Source organism: Canis lupus, chromosome 32 (genome assembly GCF_048164855.1).
Source record: "Canis lupus baileyi chromosome 32, mCanLup2.hap1, whole genome shotgun sequence".
In the NCBI taxonomy this organism is placed as follows: domain Eukaryota; kingdom Metazoa; phylum Chordata; class Mammalia; order Carnivora; family Canidae; genus Canis; species Canis lupus.
The window spans coordinates 31,488,814-31,516,307 of NC_132869.1; the positions used below are offsets into that span (position 1 = coordinate 31,488,814).

General features: G+C 41.4%; 1 protein-coding gene and 1 long non-coding RNA gene across 6 annotated transcripts in view; one reads left to right on the top strand and one right to left on the bottom strand.

The window, feature by feature from the left end:
* Window positions 1–2,215: 2,215 nt before the first annotated feature.
* Window positions 2,216–6,842, bottom strand: LOC140623072 (uncharacterized). Of its 2 annotated transcripts, XR_012022748.1 has the most exons (3): window positions 3,510–6,267; window positions 3,137–3,356; window positions 2,216–2,682 (listed from the first exon to the last, which is right to left on the bottom strand). It is a non-coding gene; the product is annotated as an uncharacterized lncRNA (long non-coding RNA). The 2 variants fall into 2 exon arrangements; XR_012022747.1 differs by having other exon boundaries at window positions 3,137–6,842.
* Window positions 6,331–27,494, top strand: part of USP3 (ubiquitin specific peptidase 3) — a 111,252-nt gene continuing 90,088 nt past the window's right edge. For 2 of the 4 annotated variants that reach the window (XM_072809021.1, XM_072809023.1), the window contains exon 1: window positions 6,331–6,711. In XM_072809021.1, coding sequence (XP_072665122.1) covers window positions 6,621–6,711 — 91 coding nt within the window. In that variant the 5' untranslated portion in view covers window positions 6,331–6,620. Of the gene's footprint in view, window positions 6,712–6,754; window positions 6,850–8,496; window positions 8,631–27,494 lie in introns of those variants that run through there. The other 2 variants (XM_072809024.1, XM_072809025.1) reach the window with 2 other exon arrangements.

Genomic DNA, 27,494 nt, shown 5'->3' on the forward strand with positions numbered 1-27,494 from the left:
CTTGCTGGTCTGTTTCTCAGCCCCTTCCTCATGCCTTTAAGAATGAGACTTTCTGTATCCCATGAGCCTTGAGCATCACTTTTGTATCCCATGAGCCTTGAGCATTGGTGATATTTATTGAATGGTCTGGCCCATATCCCTTTTAAAGGACAAAGATCTAACCTTCTATGCCAACTATACTAGAATCAATGATTTCATGTCACCATTCTCCATCTCCCACATCATTCCTATTTGACAAGGTATCATGAAAATGAACATTTATTGAAGATCTACTGTATGCCAAACACCAAGACAGGTCCTTTATGTGTAAAGCCATTTTTACAATTAGAAGGCTTAAAGCCCCATGTTTAGATAGCACTTTAAAACTCAAAGGCTCTGATGTCTGGTTAGGAAATGAACAAGCATGGGAAAAGGAGTGATACCATAACATTTTCCATCTTGTTGGAAAGGAGAACCCCACATAGCATCTGGCTCTGAGTCCCTGCATCTTCAGAGCCTGGTATGTGGCAGGAGCATAGACAAGATTTGTTGAACAAATGAATGAATGGTTGAAGAGAGAACATAGGAAGAACAGACTGGAAGCTGAGGCGACCCACATTTCTTTCCAGATCTGGCCTGATATATTTCCCCCACTTCCTTCAGTGTTAATAAACAAAACTGGACACTGAAGTATTTTTGTCTTGGGGCAGCTGTCCACACTGCCGGCCAAGGCTGATCCTCGCAATTTCTGCTCAGACTCCGTTGACTAAAAATGGCTACACCTAGTCACAAGGGAAGTGGAGAAATTTCTAGTTGTGAACCCAGGAGGAAAAGAAATAGATTTGGGGCGAACAGCTAGCAGTCTCTGCTACAGGATTCAAGAATCATCCTGCCTCTGCCACTGTCACAGGGTGGCCATGAGCTATCACAGGATCACTGGATGCTCACTCTGGAAAGGCCCTTGGGGGTCATCTAATTCAACTCCTTGAGTTTACAGATGGGAGACTAGGACCTAGAGATAGAAGCAATTCCTTCACTGTCAGAGTTGTTTGGTGTTAGGGCCACACTGGTTTTTTTTTCTTTTTTTAAGACTTTATTTATTTATTCATGAGAGACACACACAGAGAGAGGCAGAGGCACAGGCAGAGGGAGAAGCAGGCTCCATGCAGGGAGCCCGACATGGGACTCGATCCCAGGACTCCAGGATTACGCCCTGGGCCGAAGGCAGGCACTAAACCACTGAGGCATCCAGGGATCCCAAGCCAAGAAATCTTCTCATCACCTTCCTCAAAGTGCTGTGAAATTCATATTTCGATAAAGAAGAAAGCATTAAAAGCAATACAAATTAAAATATTGATGACATAATGATTATTACAATGGTACAAAATGATTCTTTAGTTACTCAGAAGGCTCTTTTGTGTCATGTTGTGCTTAAGAGACCTCATGATTAGGAACATCAGCTACCCCCACATAATATTGCAAAACCCTTTAGCTGACCATGTACATGAGGGGTGAAATTCTAACACTTTTGATAAAAGACCAAGTACTAATTGTGTACATTTGTGCACTTATTTCACCTTCTTTGAGCTTTAGTTCTTTCACCAGTAAAATGAAAATGATAATATCTACCTCGCAGTTTTGTTGTGGGGATTAAAGAAGAAATGAAAACCACTTGATACAGTATTTGGTACCTATTTGGGACCCAATAAACGTTAAGTTTCTGTTATTACATAATTGCAAGTCTTTCTGTGAATACCTAGGGGACCGTTACTCACAATGATTGATATAGTCACTCTCCAAGGGGGCACTTTTCAACATTTAGTCGACAAATATGATCTTTTCTTAACATCTACTATTGCTGAACTAGGTGCCTAGTATCCATAGAGAAAAAGAAAAGCATCTGTTCTCAAGGGAGACTGAGCGGTAAACAGAAAGTAACAGTACTGTGTGACAGGCTAATGGGACAGAATGGGTGGTGGGTTTGGGGGTGGGGACTTAGAAGTCCGCTTAGGTGAGCGGTGGAGGGCTTCCTTGAGGTTACATGCTTCAATAGGGAAGGAGTAGGAGCTGGCCAGGTAGAAGAGAAACAGGTGGGGGAGGGCACACAGGTGCGAGGAAGCACGTTTTCTATAATGAGGAAGCTATTTTTGATACCGCTGAACAATAAAACAAACAAACAAACAAATAAATAATAGCTTTAGCAAATGAGAAAGGATAGGTTGACTATGGGTTTTCCTTTTTTTTTTTTTTTAAGATTTTATTTTATTTCTTCTTGAGAGACACCCAGAGAGAGGCAGAGACATAGGCGGAGGGAGAAGCAGGCTCCCTTTGGACATAGGCCTGATGCAGGACTCATCCCGGGATCAGGGCCTGAGCCAAAGGCAGATGTTCAACCACTGAGCCACCCAGGTGCCCCCGCAGAGGGTTTTCGATTGACTTTAGCTTTCCAGAGATGGGGAGCCACTGAATAATTTTAGGCAGGGAGATAATGCGAAAGGGGTCGCTGGAGAGAAGTGGGAGAATGACACTGCGGGGATTCCTGAGAGCCGGGGAGAGCGCAGCCCGGCTAAAGGCCACGCCCTCCACCCTCCATTCAGTTATCCGAGTAGTTACGGAGGACCTGCCCTGTACCAGGCCGAGTTCCAGGAACTGAAAATCAGGCAATGAGCAGGACTGGAAAGGTCTCTGTTCTCATGGAAGAGCCTGATAATAGATAAACAAGTAAACAAGCAAGAAAGTATCAGATAAGTGCCTCTTGGAAAATTAAACCAGTGATAAAAGAGTCCCTGGGGCACTGTTCCTCCCCCCACCTCCTTATTCACCAAGCCTTTTCTGGGTCTAACTTTGGTTTCCCCTGGAGGCTTTGCTCCTAGAAAAATCTCTAGGGTAAATAATTAACTCAGCTCTCTGGGTGCTTCCAATAAGCTTTGTCTGCGTGGGGATAGTCAGAGCTAAGTCTTCCCCCGGGCCTGGTCAGTTTGTAATCCTTGCTTCGGGACCCCCCCTCTCCGCACCCCATGTTCTGCTACCAGTCTCAAGTGTAAGGCCAGGGGAAGGTCACAGCAACCTTGAGACCTTTCCTGATCATCGTTCCCATGGCAACGTATGACGTGCCCTCTCCGCAACCCCCCCCCCCCCTTTATATATATGTGTATACCTTTTAGAAGAGAAACATTTGCTAGCTTGGTTGAAATCCTGTATTCCTCTCCTCGGAAAGGTGCAAACTTTTAAAACACACCCTCGGCTTCTGGCAGGAGCGCCGCCATCCCCGCGCTGGGTCTCGGGGCGGGGCGGGGACTGGTTCCCCGCGGCCGCATTCCCTGGGGCCCCGAGCTGGAGGCTGGCTGGTCACCCCCACGGCTCCCCGTGCACCAGAGCTCCTCAGCGCCAGAGGGATGCGGGCCAAGAACAAAAAAGCGAACGTTGTTGTTATATGCAGCCGAAGAGATTAGGGACTGAGAAAGCGGATTTCCCAGTGTGCCCCATGGTCTCCACCCCCACCTCCCAACCCGTTTGACATATTTACTCACCGCGAAGGGGTTTTTTTGTTGTTGTCCAAAAAAAAAATTTTTTTTTAAATTATGAAAACTTTCAGAGACACAGGAAAGTTCTCTGTTTTAGGGAAATGTATTGAAAGTCCTGGGAGGGCCTTTCTGATTTTGCCCAGCTTCTCTGGACTGTTCGAAAGTCATAGTTCGCCCTCTGGGGACTTTAGCAGTGAATGATGACTAAATTAGGGGCTCTGCTCAGAGGAGTTTTCTAGTTGGAAGGAGAAGACGCTAATGAAAATCATTTCTTCTTCTTTTCTTCTTCTCCTCCTCCTCCTTCTTCTCCTTCTTCTTCTTCTCCTCTTCTTCTTCTTCTTCTTCTTCTTCTTCTTCTTCTTCTTCTTCTTCTTCTTCTTCTTCTTCTTCTTCTCCTCCTCCTCCTCCTCCTCTTTTATTTTTTTTAATGCAGTTTACACCTTAGGTACTTTCACATTCCTAATACCGTGAACATGATAAACTCAGAGCCAAATGGAAATTTAGAGATTACTTGGGGATTAAGAGGGGGAGAAAACACCTGACATATACTTGGCCACTTCCTATACTCCTGCCCCTAGTAGACATTGCTAATCAATCTCTCACTCATTCATTATTTTAGACTTATTTGTTGGACATCCTCCAGATTCCACATGTTCCGTCAGGAATACAGCGGGGAAACCACACAGACCTGCTTGCTACCCTTATGGACCTCCAAGGGGGAGACAGACATTCAATAAATAATTATATGCATGAAGATGTCTTAAAAAGGCAGAGTGTGAGGGCAGAGGAGGGCATCACAGGTCTGGAGGTAACCTGGGGGTGGAGTGGAGTCTGGAAAGGCCTCCTTGAGAAGTGATGCTTAAACTGAGGTCTAGAGGATAAGGAAACTGAGTCTCTCAGAAGGTGGAAAAAGAAGCATCGCATACTGTTTGTGGAAGACGACATGGGTCACCGCATGCTCCATGGCTAAATGAGAGGGTATGGATGCTAAATGGGGGGTAGTAGTCTAGAATGAATCAGAGGTTGGTGGAGCCAGGCCTTGTTAGAAGAAACGGAGAGGGCTGGAAGGTCAGATCGAGCAAAGGTCCGATTTATTGTTTATTCATTCCCTTTCTAGGGTATTATGCCCTCATGGGCTATTAAAAAGGAAAAAAAGCTATACATTATTAGCTACCTACTAAGTGTTGGCAATTCTCATGAATGCTCACATCTTCCTTGTGAGAAAAGAATTATTTTTCCAGATTTTGAAAAAAGGAGAAGAAAAAGGCTTGGGAGGACCAGAGACATTTGATAAAGTTGGCCATCAAGTAGGCGACAGAGCTAGGATTTGAGCACCTTGCACAACTCCTCCCTGTCATAAAATCCCCAGACCGGGCCTTGGGAAGCGACAGAAGAGCTTTAATTCCAAAATATGACGGCGGGGCGGGGCGGGGCGGGGGGGTGTCACCTGGGACATCTCTGCGGAGATGTCCCAGGTGACTGAACATCCTCGGGCAGAGGAGCGTGCAGAAGCAGCCCGAAGCCGAGTCTCGGCGGAGAGTGTGTAAGCGGGGGAGGGGGACAATGCGAAGGCGTGACAAGTGACCAGGAGGGCGTCCCTGGGGCTCCTCCGGGACTGCACTGCGGGGAGGTGCCCTGCTCTAACCACTACCCGGCCCGGCCCGGTTAATCATTTCCTGACCTTCCTTCCCCCTTTCTCCCTGCCCGCTGGATTGCCACATCAGCCTCCCCTCCTCCTCCTGCTCGCCTCCGGCCCTCCAGCTCCTTCGCCGGGTTTTACAAGAAGCCCCAACTTTGAGGCAATATTTGTTAGAGCCCCGGACGTCCTCAAGGCCATTCCCCAGAGAGATCTCAGGCTAGCTCGGGTGTAATGCCTGCCCCAGCGGCCCCTTGAGGCTTGCCCTTTCCTCTTTTCGGTGAAGAGGTCAAAGAGCCGGGGATCCATTCCCCGCACGGATCGACCAATCACGAACTCGGTTTCCCTGAGGCCAAAAAGGGTACTGGTAACAGCCGCTGGCGGAGCGGTGCGAGGTTTAAATGAGATATTGTGCGTCGCGTGCCTGGCTAGAAGACAGTGATGGGTGTTTAACAAATGTTAGATCCCTTCCCCTTTTTTGTCACCCGGTAGTTGGGACCTCGCGCTCAGCAAACCCAAGTTACAACTGTTTCACTTGGACCTCCACTGGTGAGTGAGGTCTGAAAGTCCAACCACGTGCTCCAGGTAACGCAGATGGTGAGTCACAGAGTCAAGACCTGAACCCAGCTTCGTGGGCGCCGCCGCGGGCCCAGCCACACGGCCCCCAGGTGGCTGGCTTAAAGAACACGTGTTCAGAACCTAGAGCTAGAGGAGTGTTGCACCTGTCGCAGGGAGCGTCACACTAAATCCAGACCGCTCTGGGATCCGTGCAAGCCCGCTGGGCCGCCAGGAGCCAGTGCCCTAACCTCTCTGAGCTTGTGTCTGCGTGTGTAAAATGGGACCTATCGTGCCTGTCTGCACCAGTGGTTTTTATTTTCTTCTTCACACTTTCTTGAGTGGCTAGATTCTCTACCACCACACCACACGCAGGATCAGCCTCCCCTGAGAGCACTCCCTCCGCCGCGGTAAACGCAGCGGACCTGCCTGGCGTGCGGGGGCTTGGCGCCCCACCCTGACCCGTGCCGGGGCGGGGGAGGGGGTTAGCCGCGACCGCCCAGCGCTGCAGAGTTGGGAACTCCCTTGCGAACGCAGCCTGGTTCTCGGGGCCACCCGCCCGCGCGCGCTGGGACCCCACCCGGCCGGAGGGGGCGGGGGCGGGGGCGGGGCCGGGCCTGGGGGCGGGGCCTGTCCGGGGGCGGGGCGGGGCCGGCCTGGGAAGTCGGAAGCCCTCAGCCTAGGGCTGGCGGTAGAACCCGGATCCCGGAATTCCACGTTCTTCGGAGCGGGGCTCCCGGAGACGGCGGGTGGGAAAACCCGGCGCCCGGAAGCCTTTGCTTTCTTTGACGCAAGGGCTCGGGACGCAGCCGCCGTCGGCCGAGCGCCCGGCGAGGAGCGACCCCAGACGGAGGCTTCGGAGCCCCTCCGCCCCCACGGCTCCCGGCCCCCGAGCCTCGGCCTTCCTCGCCGTCCTCCTCGTGGCCATGGAGTGTCCGCACCTCAGCTCCAGCGTCTGCATCGCTCCGGACTCAGCCAAGTTCCCCAACGGCTCCCCGTCGTCCTGGTGTTGCAGCGGTGAGTGCGGCCCCGGGGCGGCCCTGCCGCGCACCCGAGGCCCCGGCCTCGCCAGGCCTGCCGTCTAGGGGCCGCGGGCGGCCGGCGCGCGGACCCGGGAAGGGACGAGGGCGAGCCGGGCCCGGCGGCCGGGGAGGGGTACGCGCTGAGGCGGGCTCGGGCGGGAGCGGCGGGTGGAGCGGCGGCGGCGGCGGCGGCGGCGGCGGCTCCTTTGTTTCCCGCGGCCCGACGGCCCGGCGGCCGAGGAGAGGCCCGAGAGGGGCGGGAGCCGCGGGGGCCGCGAGCGCGTGGGGGCGGCGGCAGGCGGGGACCCGGGCCCCGCGCCTCGCCCCCCGCCCCGCCCCGCCCCGCCGGGGGGCTGCGCGCACCCGCCTTGCGGGGTCCGGGGCTGCGGGGGCGGCTGTCGGGCCCCCGCGGCGCGGCCGCACGTGCGGCGGGGCCCGGGGCGCGTCCCCCTTCGGCCGCGCGAGAAAGCGCCGCTCTCCCCGCGCAGCTTTGTCTGGGCTGCGGGGCGCGCCGGGGCCCTCCGCCGCTCCCTCGGCCCCGCTTCCTTTCGTTTCCCTTCGCTTCCCGGCAGGCTCGGGCAACTCGATCCACGCCAGGTGGGAGCCCTCGGCCGGGAGAGGCGCTCGGAACTCGGGCGGCGGAGGTCGGAGTCTTTCATCAGCCGGGGAGGGTGAAGTTTGAAAACAGGCTGCAGGCGGAAAAGCTCGGGAGGCTGAGCCGGCAGCTGGTGTGGAGGGGCGGCTCGAGTTCCTTTTCACATCTTGCGGGCTGGCTGGAACTGGGTTGGGATTCCCAAGTTCAGGTGCTGTAAAACAGTTACTGGGTTTATGTAATGCTTTCGCGTTACTTCAACCTCTCAGCTCCTTCCGTTGGGCTCTTTGGAAGCCCCGGTGCCCTCTTATTGTCTGCTCTAGCGACTTAGGATCGCACCAGCCACACACTGCTTTGATTACTTCCTGGTAGGGCCCTGGTGCCGCCGCTAGAGTCTTTTGTTTATTAGCTTTGAGATGATCAATGGTAGCTTGGGGGTGCAGTGTAAAATTTGAATTGTGCATTTCAAAAACCTTTAAGTTCATTTGAAGAACTAAAAGGAAGAGGGCAACGGTGCAGCTTAGGTGTGTGACATTTTTTCATTGTGGTTTGGAGCTGGGAAGATAGTTTAGAGAATGCCTCACTTAACACTTTTGACAGGTTACTTTTGTAAATGATGCTTAGGTTCTCGGAGAAAAACAGGCAGCGCTACAAAAAAAAAATGTGTATTTCAGGGCAAGGAATAGAAATAACTGCAGTTTCTCGGAGCTCTCAGAGGTTTGGTGCTTTGTTTGACTTTGTGAAGTCAGATTATCATTTTCTGCGCGAAGCTTTTAAAGATTAACTGGTTAATGTGTTTTGCAGTGCGGTATTGCACTTTTTTTTTTAAATGAGGGTGCAGAAACTTGTACAAATTAGCTCTCACTAATTTGTCTTCCACAGTGAATGTTGAGTATGGATAAACAAATAAGGTGTATCAAATTGCTTTACAAACTGGTTGGGGGGCACATTAGCTATAATTGTAGCTATAGCTATTGTGCCATAACTGTAACTTTTAATGTTTTTCCCCCAAGAGATTTGAAAAACAAATGACCGGAGTAAACACCAGGAAGAGGTGTTATCTCACGAGGAATGATGCTCTCTTGCTCATCTGTAGTAAACCTCATGGATACTATGTGGACAGCACACTTCTGGCTTTTTCTAGGTTAAACTCACATCAAATTTAAAGATGGCCTCGCTGGGCACATGCATCTAAAAAAGGAAAAGAGCTTATGCAAGTGGCAGATATCCTGTTGTGAGTCAGTCTTGCCTTTGTCAGTCAAGGAGTCCACTTGACTGTGGGAAAGAGTGCAGAAAATGGAGTATCTCTTGAGGAACTTAAGGTAAACTGGAGCATAACTAAGAGACTTGGGCTGATAACAAGAACAAACTTAGTATGTCTAGCTGTAAGGATGGGGTGATTTCTCTTCCAGGAGAAGGATGGCATCTTTGCATCTTAAAACAAAGTTAGTCTCTGACAATACTTTACAAGGGTCGCTGATCATGTGCTTGGATTTATGGAACCAATAGAGCTAGTTTTACAACTTTATGTGTTTTATTTTTCCTTCTGTCTATATTTTGTGAATTGAACCCATTCTTTTTTAAGACTTTATTTATTCTCGAGAGACACAGAGAGAGAGAGGCACAGACACAGGCAGAGGGAGAAAGCAGGCTCCATGCAGGGAACCCGACATGGGACTTGATCCTGGATCTCCACGATCACACCCTAGGCCGAAGGCGGCGCTAAACTGCTGAGCCACCCGGGCTGCCCAGAATTGAACCCATTTCATGTGGGCCTCCCATTATAACCTGTTGGCACCCATTCATTGATATAATCTCTTATTGTATTGAGCTTGATCTTGTTCTTGCCTGCCTGTTTCAGTGATTAAATGATTAGTAAATCAGTGAGTCCTTAACTAGTTCATCATCTTGAAGTGTTATTTATTCTGATATTTATTCTTTTAACACTCTTGAGTTTTTCTCTTTCCTTTTTTTTTTTTTTTTTTTTTTTTTTTAAGTAGTGGACCAAAAGGGTAGTCAGTGTGTTGAATAATGCTGTGACCGGGTACTGAGTCTGATTACGTTCTTACTAAGGAGGAAAAAAAAAAAGTCCCTGTTTTGGCACCGGGACAATAAAAGTAATGCCCTTGCCTTGTTTTCTTTGGGAGCTTGCAATTACACCACAGTGAAACAGCCTTAAGGCAGCCAAGCAAATTGCAAAAGGCCAACATCCTAGGTTCTCCTAGCTAGCAATACATCGTTGGACAAGTAGTTCTTTTTCTTTTGAGCATCAGTTTCATTATGTCATCTGTAAAAAAGGGTAGTACTTCACATTTACTTCACAAGGTTGCTGCTAGGATGAACAAGGTAATATTTTTTGTATGAAAATTTTGGGAAACTCCTGTACACTATGCAAGTAATAGGTGGTATTACAGGCCAGCACATCTTTATAAATAGGACTCCGCATACTTAAATATCTAAAGCCCCTTAAATAGGGCCTAGGACAGACTGGCTTTATGCCGAATTATGCTTTGCAAGGAGGTATATTACTCAACAAGATTAGGGGGTGTAAGAAGTAATTATACTTCAGCATTAACTTGAGCTTCTTATCTATGGAAGGCACTGTGTGTTAGGTTATGTAATTAGGTATTGCAGTGGTTCTCAAACTTTTTGTTCTCAGGACCCCTTTATACTTGAAAATTATTGAGAGCTCCACCTTTGTATGGCTTGAATCTATTGATATTCACTGTACTAGAAATTAAAACAAAAATTTAAAATATATTTTATTAAATCATTTACAAATAACAGTAATTAATCCATTACCTGTTAAGACAGATAATGGTATGTAAAATATACTTTTCAAGACAAAAATTTAATGAGGAGAGCGGCATTATTTTACATTTCTACAACTGTTTTTGTTGTCTGGCTTAATAGAAGGCGGCTGCATTTTCATATCTGCTTCTGCATTCAGTCTCTTGAGATATCACACATCATGTAGTCTCTGGAAAACCACTGCATGCTGGTGAGAGAATGAGGGTAAACAATGAAAGTAACATCTTAATATTATTTATGAAAATAGTTTGACTACACATACCCCCTGATAAGGTTTTGGAAACTCTAAGGGGTGCAGGACGACACTTTGAGAAGCCACTGTGTACAACTGTAGTAACAGTGAAGGACAACTGCTCTAATAAAAAAAACTTTAAAGTATTAGAGAACTCCTGAAGGCTAGCAACATTTATATCTTTGGGGAGACTTGCAGATTTTTTTGAAATACATTAGCTGGGAACAGATCCAGTTCTGTTGGGGTCCAGTCATCCCATCTTTTCAAAAGTTACAATCTAATCTAGCTGGTGAGAGACAGGAAGCTAACAGGTTAGAAGGTAAATCCATGTTGTGGTTTAAGGTAAATGTTGAAAATAGCAATTTCCTAATAAGGTAAAAACTGATTTATGTCTAATCTTTGCTAAAGGCATTCTCATTTTAAGTGAAAAAGTTTTAAATAAAAACTAGGACATTCTCTCAAGATCTTTATTATGTGCACGTACCAGATGTTATTTTCAGAAGCTGGAGGCTTGGGGATTTCTTATTTTTGTGGGTAAAAAGACTGAACCAGTGGTAAAATACAGGAGGAAAAAAACACACAAAATTTAAAAAATGATGCCCTAAACACAACTATTTTAATAATTAAAGAAAGCCAAAGAATAAGCATTTGGACCTCAGAGGTTTGGGTAAAATAAAATAGCTATATTGGAGATATTTTAATAGCATAGGCAGGAGAATTTTCCCTGATTAATTCTTCAAAGAGCTGAGGATGCCTCTTTAATTTTCTAGCAAACAGTTGCCCTCACATTATTCTACCCAGGAAAAGTAAGTATAGATGAAGTAAGTGAACTGCAGTCTGGGATGGATATTAGAGATAACCCCGCCTTTTTTTTAAACTTTTTTTTTAATTTTTGAGATCCATTTAGTGAGTTAAGGTGCTGATTATTGATCCTTGCCAGTGATAATAAATTCGTAATTTGTAGTAAAGTTTGTGATAAAGGTGAGAAATTACCTTGATCCAATGATGGGTTATTTTGTGACATATTTCTCTCACAACCTTCCATCTAAAGAAGACTCTTGTATGCCCAGTAGATTACATTTTCTAGATAGGATCAGTTATTTGTTCATCCTTAAGTTAAACGCATTTACTGCTTTTTGGTAGCACAGTTTGAAGTATTTATTAGGTGCTTAGCATGTAACAAGACACTCAGTAAATATTTGCTTAATGAATGAAGGAACTTTCTTCCATTTAGTTCTTGGCTGGAATGACCTTAGACTTCGTGTTGAAAATAAACACAAAGTGAACTTCCCCCTAAAACACTGTCACCAGTCCCTACTCCCAATATTTTCTTCTGTAAGGTAAATTTTGACTCAATTATGAGCAGATGGCTTTCTGCAGTGTTACCACAATGAAACTGAATTCTTTTGAGTTCTGTGTTTATAGATGGCCAGGTGGACTTTTGGGTAAATGTGGATGGGGCAGTTAAAAATCAGAGGACAGAGGATACTTTTTCATCTTAATTCTGGAAGTTAACATTTGAATTTTATATACTTCTCTGAAGAACTTAAACTTTATTGGTATTATTTGTAAGCTTAGGTCAAATGTAATTGTTTTTCTAGTTTGTCTGGCAGTGCTGCCCCCCCCCACCCCCGCCCCAACCTTAAATCAGCTTCAGCAAAGTCTCTAAATAATTGGTAGTAGATGTGAAAGACCTGGAATCTAGAATGTGCTCTCTGTGTTTGTTTGAAGAGGCTGTAGTATAGGCATTGAGCCTAACGTTTTGCTGTTGTGAAGTTTTGACACATAGATCAGAAGTCATTTTCTAAATAGTATTCTTAGTAGTATACAAAGATTATCCTTCATGTCCATAGCAGAAGAAAGGAAGGGGTTGAGGGGAGAATGTGCACTCTTTGTTTTGGTTTCCCATTATTCATTTATTCTCAAAATAATTCCTTCTCATCATTATTTGCTTTTACAGGATTAGCCTTAGGCTTTTATAACATCCTACTTTTTCCTTAATTTATGCAATTCCCTTCTTTACTGGAATTTAATACATTCATTTTTAGATTGTTAAAACTAGATTTAGAAATACTTACATTTTATAGTATTTGTAATTCAGTAAGCAGAATAGTGAGTAATTTAGTTCGAAGCTCAGTGAGCAATTTAAATTCCTGTTTTAAAATTTAATTGAGTCCCTCTTCCATCAGGGAGTAATTTACATGTACGTTTCCTCCTAACTTTGTTTTTTCTTTCTTTTGGAGCTTTTCTTCTCTCTTTCTTGAGCTATTTTGTATATTTTTTCCTTCTTTGAAAAAAAAAATATTTTCCTTTGATTAAGCTGCAGTTCTCCACCAACCTACCTATGGGTTTTATATTCAATCTAGGCCTCAGAATAGAATTGGGTAGGTAGTTTATCAGTGCTTGAAGTGAAAAATGCATACGGTTTAATGTATTTTAGTGTTTCATGTTTATTCATAGCTCCTTTAGACATGAGAGCAACTGCATTCTGGGTGTTTTAATAGAGCTTTCCTGGACAGATGGCTTAGAAGGAAGTACTTAGATTCTCAGCAGGGGCTAGTACTTTTTGGAGGGTATATTTGTCATGGAGCTTACCTTGATTGACAGTGTAGAATGGTGAGAATAGCGTTAATATCAGTAACAGCTTGTTCGTCTTACCTAGAATTTTTTTGTGCCAAAACCTCTCAAGATGCTCTGCGATTCATAATAAGTCTGACTTGAGAATATAGGTAAGAGGAGGTATCTTTTAGATTGAAAGGAAATTTACCTAAAACTTGTTTATTGCAGTCGTATCCTGGAATCTTTCAGGGTTTCAAATGATCTTTGGCTTAGAAACTTGTATATAGAGATCTCTTAACTGCCGTCAGTCTGCAGATGTTAGTATCTATAGTAATTCCAGATGTTTTCTCATCTATTAGTTTTACTGAGTAGGAGGAGAATGGAGAACAACATAAAATAACTTCAAAGAAGTTTGCTAGCGTTTAATCCTGACTAATTTAATTAACTGCCCATCCTTGTAGTTTTTCCTGTTTTATGGATTGTGAAACTGAGACAAAGATTAAGAGAGTTGCTTAAGATGCTTGGGGGTATTAGAGATAGCCCAAAGCTTAGATTCAAATGCCATTCAAACCATACTTTAAGTTTGCCTTTTAAAAAGCGGGGTCTTTATTTTGTCATCCAGTAACTTAGTGCTTAATAATTTAAAGGATTTAAAGTCTTTGGAAGCATACTTAAAATAATTCCTTTGAAGATTTTTGACATGAAATACGTTTTAAATTCCACGTTTTGAAAATAACTTATTTTAAAATTCTGTATTTGATTAGCCATTCTTCTCTGTTTATTGATTAAAGTGCAGGCAAGTTGGAACAAGATTGGTAATACAGTTGGAAGAAAACTGCTGTTTTTGAATTTCTTAACTTCATTACAGTTCAGATCTAATTTTTTTGTTGGCTGAAATTCATATTACTTTAGTTCAGATATAATAAAGCAGCTTTCTCAACTTAGCCATGGATAAAATGCACTTAGCTTTTGGTTATTTTTTAAATGTGCTTCTGTTCTTGAAGTACCCCTTCTTATTTTTTTATTTTGTTTCTAGGAGAGGAGATTCTTTTTGGAGGTAGTTTTTTTTCGGGGTGGGGGAGGGAGAGAATTCTTAAGAATTTTGCTTTTGCTTCTGGTAGCTCAGAGGTTGTTTGAATCTTTGCTTTTAGGCCAGTGTACTTTGTTGAGTCCATTTAGTTATATTCTAAGATTTTCCAATTGTATTTCTTGTAAAAGTTAATCAAGTCTTTAGACTACAAAGTGTAAAACAGATTTTCCTCTCTAAAATACTGAATAGTATCTATGTATGCTGTTTACAGATGTATAAAATGCAGATGAGCTTAGAAAGGCAATTTTAGATTTTGGAAACTATTGTTGAAATTAAACTTGGACATTGAAAAATTAAGTTTATAGTTGTCTTAGTGTTTGAGCTAAGCTTCACGATTAATAAATGCTAGGTAGGAATTGAGAGTTTATTTTTAAAGATGTATTTATTTTGAGAGAGTGCAAGCAAGCATGGAGGGGGAGGGGCAGAAGGAGAGTCTTAGACTCTGTGCTGAGCTGAGCAGGGAGCCCCATGCAGGGCTTGATCTTACCACCCTGAGATCAGGATCTGAGCAGAAAACCCAAGAATGGGTGCTCAACTGAGCTACCCAGGCTCCCTGAGAGTTTATTTATTTATTTTTGTTAAGATTTTATTTATTCATGAGAAACAGAGAGAGAGAGGCAGAGACACTGGCAGAGGGAAGCAGGCTCCATGTAGGGAGCCTGACGTGGGACTTGATCCGGGGTCTCCAGGATTACGCCCTGGGCGGAAGGCTGCGCTAAACCGCTGAGCCACCCAGGCTGCCTGTGTGAGTTTATTTTTAAGATGAACCAGCTCGTGTTTTTAAAAAGATATAACCAACTGGATTTTATCTGAAGACTTTGTACTCTGCTTTAGGATTAAATAGCTCTATCAGTGGGCTATTTTCCATTTTGAGCAGACATTCAGTCCTGATATTTTTTCTTTGTTGTAGTTAGGTTTAAGACAGCCTTGTAGAAATCTGCTTGCCCGTTTATCCTTGACTCACCCTGAAGACTCTTAATTTTATAGACTGTTCTTGTACTATCTCATCACTGGGAAGAGCAGGCTGGTGATTAACTGTCATATTCATGCAGGTTTAACTTAACTGATTATAAGATACTACACTTACTATTTTAGCTTCTTTAAATCTTTGTCCTTGCTGACCATGCTCGGGTTTTCTTTTTCAAATAATAGATTATTGTCCATTCCTTTGTTTTGAACATTTGTTATACAATATTGGGATGGTAATATTTTGATCAAAGATTTTTGAGGATCATACTGATGTGCCAAGGAAACAATTTTTTAAAGAATTTTATTTCTTTTTTTGAGAGAGAGTGCACCAGCAGACGGGCAGAAGGAGAGGGAGAAGCAGACTCTCCACTGAGCAGGGAGCCAGGACCCTGGGATCATGACCTAAGCTGAAGGCAGCTGTTTAACCAACTGAGCCATCCAGGCACCCCTCAAGGAAACAATTTTTGCTGTAGAATATTTCCCTGGGAAAATTCATAGATAACATGTTAGAGAAATGCTCTCATATGATATTTTTTTAAAAAAGAACTTCTATTTAAAACTTAGAGTCTTTGGGACTAGTACTTCAGTTATTGATTGAGGATTTTTAATTTTAGTACGACACAGTAAAATGTCCTTTGGTTTAATCAAGATTAACTCTAGCTTCCACCTGAATTATTTTGAATGTTAATAGTGAGATGCATTAACATTGGAGAAATTGCTCTGTACCAGCTAAGGACTCAAGTTTCACCTTATGTGTGTGCGATAGCTACCAGACCTCAACATTCATGACATGAGATTCTGAGAGCGTTATATACTATATCGGTTTCATTTCAGTTACTTTAAGTGCCTTGTTTTTGTGTAGTCTTTTAGAGCTGCATTTAAAAACATATTTTTTAGGCTTTTGTGGGCTTTTTTCTTTGAACAATTAATAGATATTTTGGGGGAAATATGATTTTAAACTTGTGTCTACGGTTGTAAAAAATTCCAGCTCTTAGTTTTTGTTAAATAATTAGAACAGCTACTGGAGTTTGCAGGTTCCTCTTTTCTGTAATATTCAGCATCTAGCCTGTTAAGCAGAGATAAGTATGTGCGCAATTTATGTTTTTTCTTTCCATTTCTTCATAAATAGTCACATTAACCTTAGGAGAATAGTTTCCCAGCACATCAGTAAATACAACTATGGTACTCTCCACCCCCACCTCTTCGTGCTTTATTGCTCTCCTATATTACAAAACCACAGAAAACTAGGAAGAGAATTATACAATGCAGATATTAAACCTACTTCTCTGAGTAAAAGTGTTGGATAATGAGCATTTCCTAAACCTCTTAATTATTTTATTGATTTTATTGATTTATAGATTATAGGAGAGAGTGCTTCATACACACACACATATATATACTTATGTTAACAACAGCAAGTATATGCAATGTAAGATTCATATATACATACACACGCATACTTATATATACATGTGTGTATGTATATATGAATCCTACATTGCATATACTTGCTGTTATGAAGTAATAGTTGTATGTTTACATTTATGATTTATTGATTTATTGATTTGAAGATCCCACTGTTTAACCATGGATTTGTTTACTCAGGTTGGCAAAAGCATGGAATAGCATCAGATCTTGCTATATTAAATAAATGGAAATATTGTATGTTAGAATTATTCTTAGGTGATTCGTGGCTTTTTTCCATTCTGCATAATCTGCTTCATAGGGTAAGTTATTTTTGAAATAATATAAACTGTTGGTAATTTTTCTGTAGTTATTGGTGTCTGGTCTTCCAAAGGCAAAAGTGGCCCATTTGGACTCTAATTTGGTGATCTACTTTGGCTTTAGTAGTTTTAAGGCTCCTCCTCACGACCCTTTCCTCTCTTTTGGAGTTGGGGGTACAGTTCTAGTATTTAGCTGAAGGTTGGTAGAGTAGATACAACATAATAGCTTCATTAGGTGTTTCACCAAAGTAGGTCTGAGGAAGTCAGATTTGTGATAGAATGAATAATAACAAATTTATTTAGTGTGATACTGTTTTGGTAATTATATAGTTTCACATACATTGTTTCCATATGTGTTTTTATTTCCTGTTGAAAAGTGATTTCAGAAATTTCAAAATAGGAAAAATACGTGAGCCAGTGAGGGGACCAGCCTTATGGATCAGAATCTGCCTCAATGTGGGAAGTCAGCAGGGCCAGATGCCCTCTCTTTTCTAGCTCTGTAGGTAACTGGATCTGTTAACTTATAGATGACACATTTTGGACAGTTTTGAAATTACATGCTGTAGTAAAGAACAGATACATTAGCTCTGTAAATTCTGCTTGTAGTATATAGGGAATTCAGTTTGTGTCTAGCATACCTCAAATGATAAATTGCTATTATAATTTTTATGCCATTAAAAAGATTTAAAAAAATTTTAATTCCAGTGTAGTTAACATACAGTTTTTTTTAAAGATTTTTTTTTTAATTTTTATTTATTCATGAGAGACACTGAGAGAGGCAGAGACATAGGCAGAGGGAGACGCAGGCTCCCTGTAAGGAGCCCAGTGTGGGACTCAATCCTGGGACCGGGATCATGCCTGGAGCCAAAGGCAGACGGTCAACTGCTGAGCCACCCAGACATCCCAACATACAGTTTTATACTAGTTTCAGATGTATAGTTTTGTGATTCCACACTTCCATATATCACCCATTGACATATAATAGATTTTAGACATTTTTTTTTAAGATGAAAAAACATGGTTTGGGTACTTGCATGAGTTAATAAGACTTTATCAACTTACTTTTCAAAGATTAATTCATGGTGTGCCTGGGTGGCTCAGTCAGTTAAGTGTCTGCCTTCGGCTCAGGTCATAATCCCAGAGTCTGGAAACGAACCTGCATCAGGCTCCCTGCTCAGTGGGAAGCCTGCTTCTCCCTCTTCTCTGTCGCCCTCCTTGTCCACACGCATGCGCACATCATCCCCCTCTCTCTCTTTCTCTCAAATAAATAAATGTCTTAAAAAATAAATATTAATTCATGTTTCAAAAAAATATATATAGACAGTTAAATGATAGTATCAAAAGGTTTTTTATTTTATTTTTTAAAAATATTTTATTTATTTATCCATGAAAGACACACACAGAGAGAGAGAGAGAGAGAGAGAGAGAGGCAGAAACATAGGCAGAGGGAGACGCAGGCTCCATGCAGGGAGCCCAACGTGGGACCTGATCCAGGGTCTCCAGGATCACGCCCTGGGCTGAAAGCGGCGCTAAACTGTTGGGCCACCAGGGCTGCCCAATTAAATGATAGTATCAAAAGGTTTAAAACACAGCAGCAATTTCCTACCCTTCTATCCTCAGTCTTACTGTCCACAAACAATCACTTTAAAGTCTATTTAGTTTTTATGCAGTAAATACTGGTATACTTTTTTTTTTTTTTGAAAGAGAGCCAGAGTGAGCGAGACAGCATGAGCAGGGGGGAGGAGCAGAGGCAGAAGGAAGAGCAGACTATCCACTGAGTAGGGAGCCCAAGGTGGGACTCAATCCCAGGATCCCAAGGTCATGACCTGAGCCAAAGGCACCTGCTTAACTGAGTCACCCAGGAGCCCTAATACCTGTATTCTTCTAAATAATACACTGTTCTTTCTTTCCTTTTTTTTTTTAAGATTTTTAAAAATTTATTTATTCATGAGAGACAGAGAGAGAGAGAGAGAGAGGGAGAGAGGCAGAGATACAGGCAGAAGAGAGAAGCAGGCTCCATGCAGGGAGCCCGAGGTGGGACTCTATCCCGGGTCTCCAGGCTCACACCCTGGGCTGAAGGCAGATGCTAAATCGCCGAGCAATGAGGGCTGCCCTACACTGTTATTTCTTAATTTCTTGCCTTTAGGCTTTATCTCTTGATATCTTACTGTCGTAAGTGAGGACATTAATGTGTTTGTACCATTCTCCCTTCTGCCACCTTTTCCATTTCTCAGTATGATTAGATTACAAATTTTGGTTAACATGGAGGTTACTTGAATTTTATCTTTCCTTGAGTTAATAATTGCCTTTTTATTTTTTTTTAAGATTTTATTTTTTGAGTAGTCTCTACACTCAACGTGGGGGTAAAACTCATAACTCCAAAATCCAGAATCACATGCTCTACTGATTGAGCCAGTCAGGTGCCTCAATAATTGTCTTTTTTAAAAAAATTTACCTTCTACGTATTTGCTCCCAAATATAAATCTGTCATATGTCTATGAATATTATGTTACAGGCATTTAAGCAGATAGATAATCTCTTAGTACTATTTTTCCCTCCGGAAGACCTCTTTTCTGGAGTAATCTTGCTCCCATTTGAGCTAATTGTTCTCTAGACCTACACTGGACAGTTTTTATCCAAAGATTCCCTTGCTGTTCTTTTGTATTAGATCTCCCATTTCCTGGATCCCATGTCTTTCTTGTTTTTTTTTTTTTTTTTTTCTTTCTTGGTTTATTAGACTATTTTGCTGGAGTACATCATCCAGCTCTCTTTTCATTGGAGGCAGATTTTTGACCACATGCATGGCTGATACTTTTATTCTAATTTCATACTTGATTACTGGACTGACTATAGAATATTAGGTAAGATTTTTCTCTTAGAAATATGAAAGTGTTGTTCCTTTGTTTTTAGGCTTCCAATGTTGCTATTGAGAAACCTGATGCCATTCTGATTACTCTGCCTTCATATAGTATATATCCTTTTATTCTTTTTCTTGGAAGCTTTTAGAATATTCTTCTTATGCTTAGTGTTCTGAAATCTCAGAGTGATGTATGTTGGCATGGGTAGTTTTTCTTCTATTGTGACGGGTACTCAAGGGGCCTTTCAGTCGCTTGATAGCACACTTATCTTCCCATACTTATATCTCTTTTTTCTCTCGTATATCTTTTTGTTCTTTTTTATTTCTAGCATTCTTATTAATTGAATGTTGGGTGCCCTAGGTAGAACCTGCAATTTTCTTATCTTTTTATTTCTTTGCCCTTTGGTTCTAGTTCCTGAGATACTAGAATGATTTTTTTCTCCCCTCCCCTGCCTTGCATTGAATTTTGGTATTTAATTATATTTTTAATTTTCAAGGGCTTTTTATGCATGAGAGACACAGAGAGAGAGGCAGAGACATAGGCAGAGGGAGAAGCAGGCTCCCCATAAGGAGCCCAATGTGGGACTCTATCCTGGGACTCCAGGATCATGCCCTGAGCCAAAGGCAGATGCTCAACCTGAGCCAAAGGCAAATGCTCAACCACTGAGCCATCCAGGCATCCCTGTCTGTCTTTATATGAGTGAGGCACTAAAAAGCTCTGTCATTGGGCTTCACTGTGACATGGGGGAACAAGCCATCTTCATTGGAGGTAACATGAAGACGTCTATATGAGAACTTTTAGCTCCATTCAGTTTTTCACTCTTCCCTCTAGGGGCTGTACACCTGGCCACCGGTGTTTTGGCATCAGGATATAGGAAGTTCCATGATTCAGTTGTTTTCAATCCTGTCCTACCCTTGCTGTCTGCTGTGCCTAGTGTCCCTGAGCCCAGGGCCACCTCCTGTCTGCATTCTTCTTTGCTGGCAGTTAGGTTGTAGCTTCGTTTGCACTACCAAGACTAACTTCTTGCTGACTTCCAAAAACATGTTGAAATCTTTTGTGTGCTTTGATTGCCTCACATGTTCTCTTTATCTTTGTGTGTTAGTATCTATTTAATTCCTTTATTGTCATTTTAGTGGATGTTAGGGAGGGGAGATAAGAGAGAAGTTCGTCTGCCATGATTTATTTGGTGTCTTTTTTCTTTTCTTTTCTTTTCTTTTTTTTTTTTTTTAGAGAGAGAGAGAGAGAGAAAGCATGCATGAGTGGTATGTGCCAGCATGCACTGAGGGGGGTAGGGTGTGAGAGTGGGGGAGGGGCAGAAGGAGAGAGAGAATGAGAAAACCAAGCAGGCTCCAGTGCAGCCCTGAGCCTGACGCAGGGTTCAGTCCCACTATTCCAGGATCACTACTGGAGCTAAAGTCAAGAGTTGGTGCCCAACTGACTGAGCCACCCAGGTGCTCCTTAGTGTCTTTTTTTAAATGAAATATTTTATTTTATTTTATTAAATATTTTATTTATTTATTCATGAGAGACAGAGAGAGAGGCAGAGACACAGGCAGAGGGAAAAGCAGGCTCCGTGCAGAGAGCTGGACATGGGACTTGATCCCAGGTCCCCAGGATCACACCCTGGGCTGAAGGCGGTGCTAAACCATTGAGCCATCCGGGCTGCCCTAAATGAAATATTTTAAACCAGTTTTTAGGGCAAGATACTTTATCCTGTCAAAAATAGATCTTATTAGTTATTCAGGTATTTAAATCACTAAAACTGAAATTTGCATTACTCCATTTGAGTAAAAGATCAAATTCAGATTTACTTTCTCTATGGACAGAGCAAAATATTGTTGCTGTTGTCAGAGTCAGCAGAAAGAGTAGGTAAACCAGAGGATTTGACTCTGTTTAGAAAGCCAAATCACAAGCCAGACTTTGGATATGTAAAAGAAACACAGTTGTAAGGTCATTTGGACTACTACAATTAACATGTTGTAATATTTTACTGGATTAATTCATTATCCATCAACTTAATGGAGTTAATGCTGGGTTTATAAAACTCTTTTGGCACTACCCGTTGATAACCTTTTCCCTTGTGTTTTGGTAAAAAAATAATAATGTTTTTAATTGGAAATAAAGAATAAAATTTGTTTAATTGCAAAAAAAAAACCTTACTTTGATATAATTCCACATTTAAAGAAGCATTGCTAAGAAAAGTACAAAGAACTCCCATCTACTTTTTTTCCTCCAGTTTTTGTTTAAATTCCAGTTAACATACAGTGTAATATTAGTTTCAGGTGTAAAATTTAGTGATTCTGCACTTTCATACAACAACACCCGGTGCTCATCACAAGTGTACTTCTTAATCCCCATCACTTATTTAACCCATCCCTGCACCAGCCTCCCTTTCTGATTACTATCCGTTTTTTTTAAATAATTTTTTAAAATTTTTATTTATTTATGATAGTCACAGAGAGAGAGAGAGAGAGAGAGGCAGAGACACAGGCAGAGGGAGAAGCAGGCTCCATGCACCGGGAGCCCGATGTGGGATTTGATCGTGCCCTGGGCCAAAGACAGGCGCTAAACCACTGCGCCACCCAGGGATCCCTATCAGTTTGTTCTGTATACTTTTAAGAGTCTTTATCTAGATTAACCAATTGCTAACATTTTGCCCCATTTGTGTTATCATTTATGTATGCACCCTCAGTGTATATATTTTCCTCCTGAGTAATTTGCGGATAAAATACTTTGTCCATAAATACTGTAGTTTTGTTTTTTTTTTTTTTGAGGAACAAGGAGTTTCTTTTCAGTAACATAGGATATTGGTCAAAAACAGATATTTAATACTGATAGAGTAGTATTATCTAATGCGCGTTCCATGTTCAGGTTTCTCCAGTTGTTCCAATAATGTCCTTTATATATGTCCTTTCAACAGTTTCCCCTTTGGAACGCCTGGGTGGTTCAGCCGTTGAGCACCTGCCTTTGGCTCAGGGTATGATCCCGCAGTCCCAGGATTGAGTCCTACATCGGGCTCCTCACAGGGAGCCTGCTTCTCCCTCTGCTTATGTCTCTGCCTCTCTTTCTCTCTGTCTCTCTCATGAATAAATAAATAAAATCTTTAAAAAACAAAAATCAAAAAACAAAAACAACAGAAAAACGGTTTCCCCTTTGTGTCATACCTGCCTGCTTCTCCCAGATCTAATCCAGGATCATGCATTTCATTTTGTTGTCATAATGCTTTAGTCTTCTTTAATCTGGAACAGTTCCTTGGCTTTTATCTTTCAGATTGTGGTATTTTTTAATTTAAAAAAATTTATTTATGAGAGAGAGAATTGGGCATGCACATGAGCTGGAGGAGGGGCAAAAGGAGAAGGAGAGAAGCAGACTCCCTGTTGAGTCCTGCCCATGGCTCAGTCCCAGGATCCTGACCTGAGCCAAAATCAGGAGTCCCACATTTTTTTAATTAATTAATTAATTAATTTATTTATTTAAAAAAAGTTTTTTTAGGAGTCCCACATTTAACTGACTGAGCCACCCATGTGCCCCTGAGATTGTGATATTTTTAAAGAATACAGGCCAATTATTTCAGAAAATGTACTTCATTTTGAGTTTTTCTGATTTTTTCTCATGATTTAGTTCAAATCATGCATTTTTTTGGTGGAAATACTACAAAAGTAATACTCTGTTTTCTCAGGGCATCATATCAAGAAGTATATGATGTTTGTCTCATTTTTGTGATATTAACTTCAATCATTAAGGTAATATTTGCAAGGTTATTCCACTGTGAAGTTACCATTTTTCCCTTTGCTATTAGTAAGTATATTGTGGGAGGTGCTTTGAGATTTTGTGTATATATCCTATTCTTCACCAGGCTTTCACTCAATAATTAAGCATCCATTGATGATTCTTGACTGAATCCCTTATTACTGGGATGGTTGCAAGATGCTGATTTTTGTTTTTTAAGATGTTGAATTTGTAACTTGTGTTCTAAATATATTAGTATTCTGTAAGAAAGAGTTTTCCTTTCTCTCCCACTTATTTATTAATTTATTGTATTAGTACGGACTCATAGGTTTTTATTTTATTCTGTGATACTGTTAATATTTAGAGGCCCAAATTATCATAGATTTGGCTAATGGGAACAACCTAAGCCATGATTCTGACAGGTCCCTATTGTTCTTTGAGCTCTTCCTTTTGGACACAGCAAGAAACTCCAGGCTCATCTTGTACTCAGCCTTCCCCAGCCTTGGAACCAGCCATTTTTCCATGTATCCCTTATTCTGTTTAGTGGGGGAATAATGTTTGTAAACTAAGATATCTCAGCAGATAAGAGCTAAGAACTATGAATACGTATGTCTGTATCTTATTTGTGTGTGTGTTTGAGTTCATACTAATACTTGTAATTCCAATTCAGCACCACAAGCCTGGTCTTGCCCCTTTTCGTATTCGTAATGCTCTTCCTCAACATTGAAAATCTGGTTCCCATTATCCGCAACATCTGTACTTGTTTGCTTTTTGCCATAATCGGAGAAAGTAATTCCAGAACTGCTGACCCATACCATTGTAAAGGAAACTCCTTTTAACTAGAGTTCAGTATTTGTTTATAGTTCTTTTTGTTGTATACTGACAGTGTATCAAGTATTATGTTCAAAAGTCATTTGAATTACTTTTCCTCCTGTATTTTAATACACTTATTTATTTGACATATAGTTGGGTTCATTTGTGTTTGATTTCCATTTTGGATATTTTTCGCTTCTTCCTTGCTGATTTTTATTTTCCTTTTCGAGTATATAAAATATTAGCATAGTTCCAAAAGTTAAAACTATACTGAGAAGAGTACTACTCAATCCTTTCACTCATTGCCACCCATCTGGTAGACAATTATTCTGATTTATCCTTCTGTGTTTCTTTTTGTAAAAGAAGCAGATACATGAATATTTTCTTATCTCTGTCTCACAAAAGGTAGCAAACTAAGTATACAGTTTTGGACTTTGCTTCTTTCATTTAACAGTATACCCTGTATATCACTTAATGTTTGTAGAAATTTTCCTTATTATTTTTTAACAAGTTCATAGTACTCCATTTGTGGATATGTCACAGTGAATTCATTCGCCTATGTTTTGGCTCCTGTTATAGGTTATTTGCAGTATTTTACAGTTAGAAATAATGCTGCAACTAAGCTTGTATAAATACATTTTTATACTAAGAGTATCAACAGGGAAGATGGAAAGTTTTAACTTTTTAGTTGTGTGAGCAGTAATGTGTAAGTGATTTTATAATAATACTTCAACCTTTTTGCCTGCCTGCTCCTGTCTTCCCATCTGCTGTGGCCTCACAAATATATTTAAGGCTGTTGACAGGAAATATTTTATTGTAATTATTTTTCTGTCTGGGAAACCTTGAAATCAGAGAGCTAGAAGTGACCTTGAAAGCATTTTTAGTCAACACATGGTAGCAACTTAATCATATATGTTCTGGGTCCGGTTTCATTTTAAACAGTTGACTGCTGCTTGTATGTACTAATCAATGCTGTTTTACCACATGAGTACTCAGACTGTACTGTTTTCTGGGACTTCTCTCTTACTTTTAATTTAATTTGTGTTAGGTTCCTTCATGTTGTGCTGCTGACTGGCTGCTCATTTTTTTTTTTTTTAAAGATTTTATTTATTTGAGAGAGGAAGACAGAGGGAGCATGAGCAGGGGGAAGGGCAGAGGGAGAAGCAGATTCCCTACCGAGCAGGGAACCTGATTTGAGGCTCCATACCAGGCCCCTGGGATCGTGACCTGAGCTGATGGCAGATGCTTAATGGACTGAGCCACCTTAAGCACCCCATGCTCCCTAGGGTCTTGGAATTGCAGTGGGACAAGATAGTTATATATAGGGTAGAAATGGGGATATGGGCATCTGTTTTCTCTAACAGGTCTCAGAGCATTATTCAGTATTATAAACTGCAGATCTTCAGAGGAGTGGCGTCTTGAATTCCCAGATAATGCTGCTGCCTCTCCTAGGTGGTTGAGAACTTCCAGTCTCTTTTTCCAGTAAGCAGGCATTGCAACAGAAAGGAGACCACCTCCTACAGTGGTGGATAACTGTGTAAAAGATTGGCTAGCACAGCTTCCCATTTAGAGGGACCATGAACGAATTATACATGTGTTGAAGTAAATGATTCTCTTAGCCTAAGGGTGGCTCTAGCCTCCAAGGGGATCACTTCTGGTCCCGAGAAGCCTTTTATATTTATGTGCATGTGCCCATACAGATGTTATCATTTTCTGTGCATGTCTTGACATGGAAAAGGTTGGAAAAATAGGTAGAGCACAGTCAGAAAATTAGCCTCTAAGAACCAGGGACATTGGTTCTTAAAGAATCTGATAGTAAGGTGGATAAAAAGGAATTGAATTTCGGCCGACTGGTTCATAAAAATAAGCTGGCCACCATATATTTAATCTGGTGTGTTTTGAAACCATTCCTGTTTTCTTCTTTGCTACTGAAGTTAGAAATTTTAAAATATTTTTGTTTACCTAAAGAAAATGAAAACTCTAATTCAAAAAAGATATATAAATTCCTATGTTTATTGCAGTGTTATTTACAATAGCCAAGATAAGGAAGGAACTCAAGTGTTGATTGATAGATGAATGGAAAAAGAATATGTAGTAGAGGGGCACCTACGTGGCTCATTCAGTTAAGCATCTGTCTTTGGCTCAGGTCATGATCTCTGGGTCCTGGTGTCGAGCCCTGCATCAGGCTTCCTCTTTAGCGGGGAGCCTGCTTCTTTCTCTCTCCCTCTCTATCTCCTTCTGTCTCTCCTCACTGCTCATTCTCTCCCTCTCAAATAAAATCTTAAAAAAAAGATGTAATATATATATATATATATATATATATATATCTCCATATATAATATTCCATTATATCTGTAAAATGGAATATTACTCAGATGTAAAGAAGAATGAGGTATTGGCATTTGCAACAACATGATAGACCTAGAAGGTATAATGCTAAGTGAAACAAGTCAGAGAAGGGCAAACACTATAGGGTCTGATTTGTATGGAATCTAAAAAACTAAACAAACAAAGCAGAAACAGACTATAAACAGAGAACAGACTAAGGGTTGCCAGAGGGAAGGGGTGGAGAGACAGGCAAAGTGAGTGAAATGGATTGGGAGGTACAGGTTCTAGTTATGGCATGTTTAAGTTATGGGGATGAAAGGTATAGCATAGGGAACACACAATAGTATTGTAATAGTGTTCTATTATGACTGGAAGGCAGCTACATTTGTGGTAAGCATAGCATAAGGTATAGAGTTGTTGAATCACTGTCATATACGTTCAACTAATGTAATATTGTGTGTCAACTATAGTTTAATAAAAATCAGTAATTTTAAAAATATTTTAAATGACTTGGCCTGTCACATTATATCGGGTATTCCAAGAATACCCAAGGTATATTTTGCTTGATTAGATTGGTGAACCATGATTTAATCTGTTACAAATATCTCTGAGTTCGGTGTATTTCAGTATGGTTTTGACACTTAAGCTGCCTCTCTACTTAAATATTTTATCTGGGTATCATCTTATTAAGTTGTCTAAACCTCTCTGCACGTCTCTTAAAATGTGGATCTGAGATGCATTTAATTTCTAAGTATATTTATTTTATTTAGATGTATAAAGTTTAATGATTCTGATATTACTGTGGTTGTAGTTCAATTTTGCAATAAGTTATTAAAATTGAGTATCATCTCATTATTTGATGTTTTGAATATAATTATAGTTCAGGTAGAGGGAGTCTCTGAGATTTTTACTGACTTTAATGTGACTTATGTATATGAAATTTTTCTATGAAAATGAATTGTCAGCTGCAGTTTTTTTTTAGTGAGTATAAACAGAATTCTGAGAATTACTGGTCATGGTATATGTTGTGTATAATCACAGTCACCAGAATTAACCTCTGACAGTCATTTTAT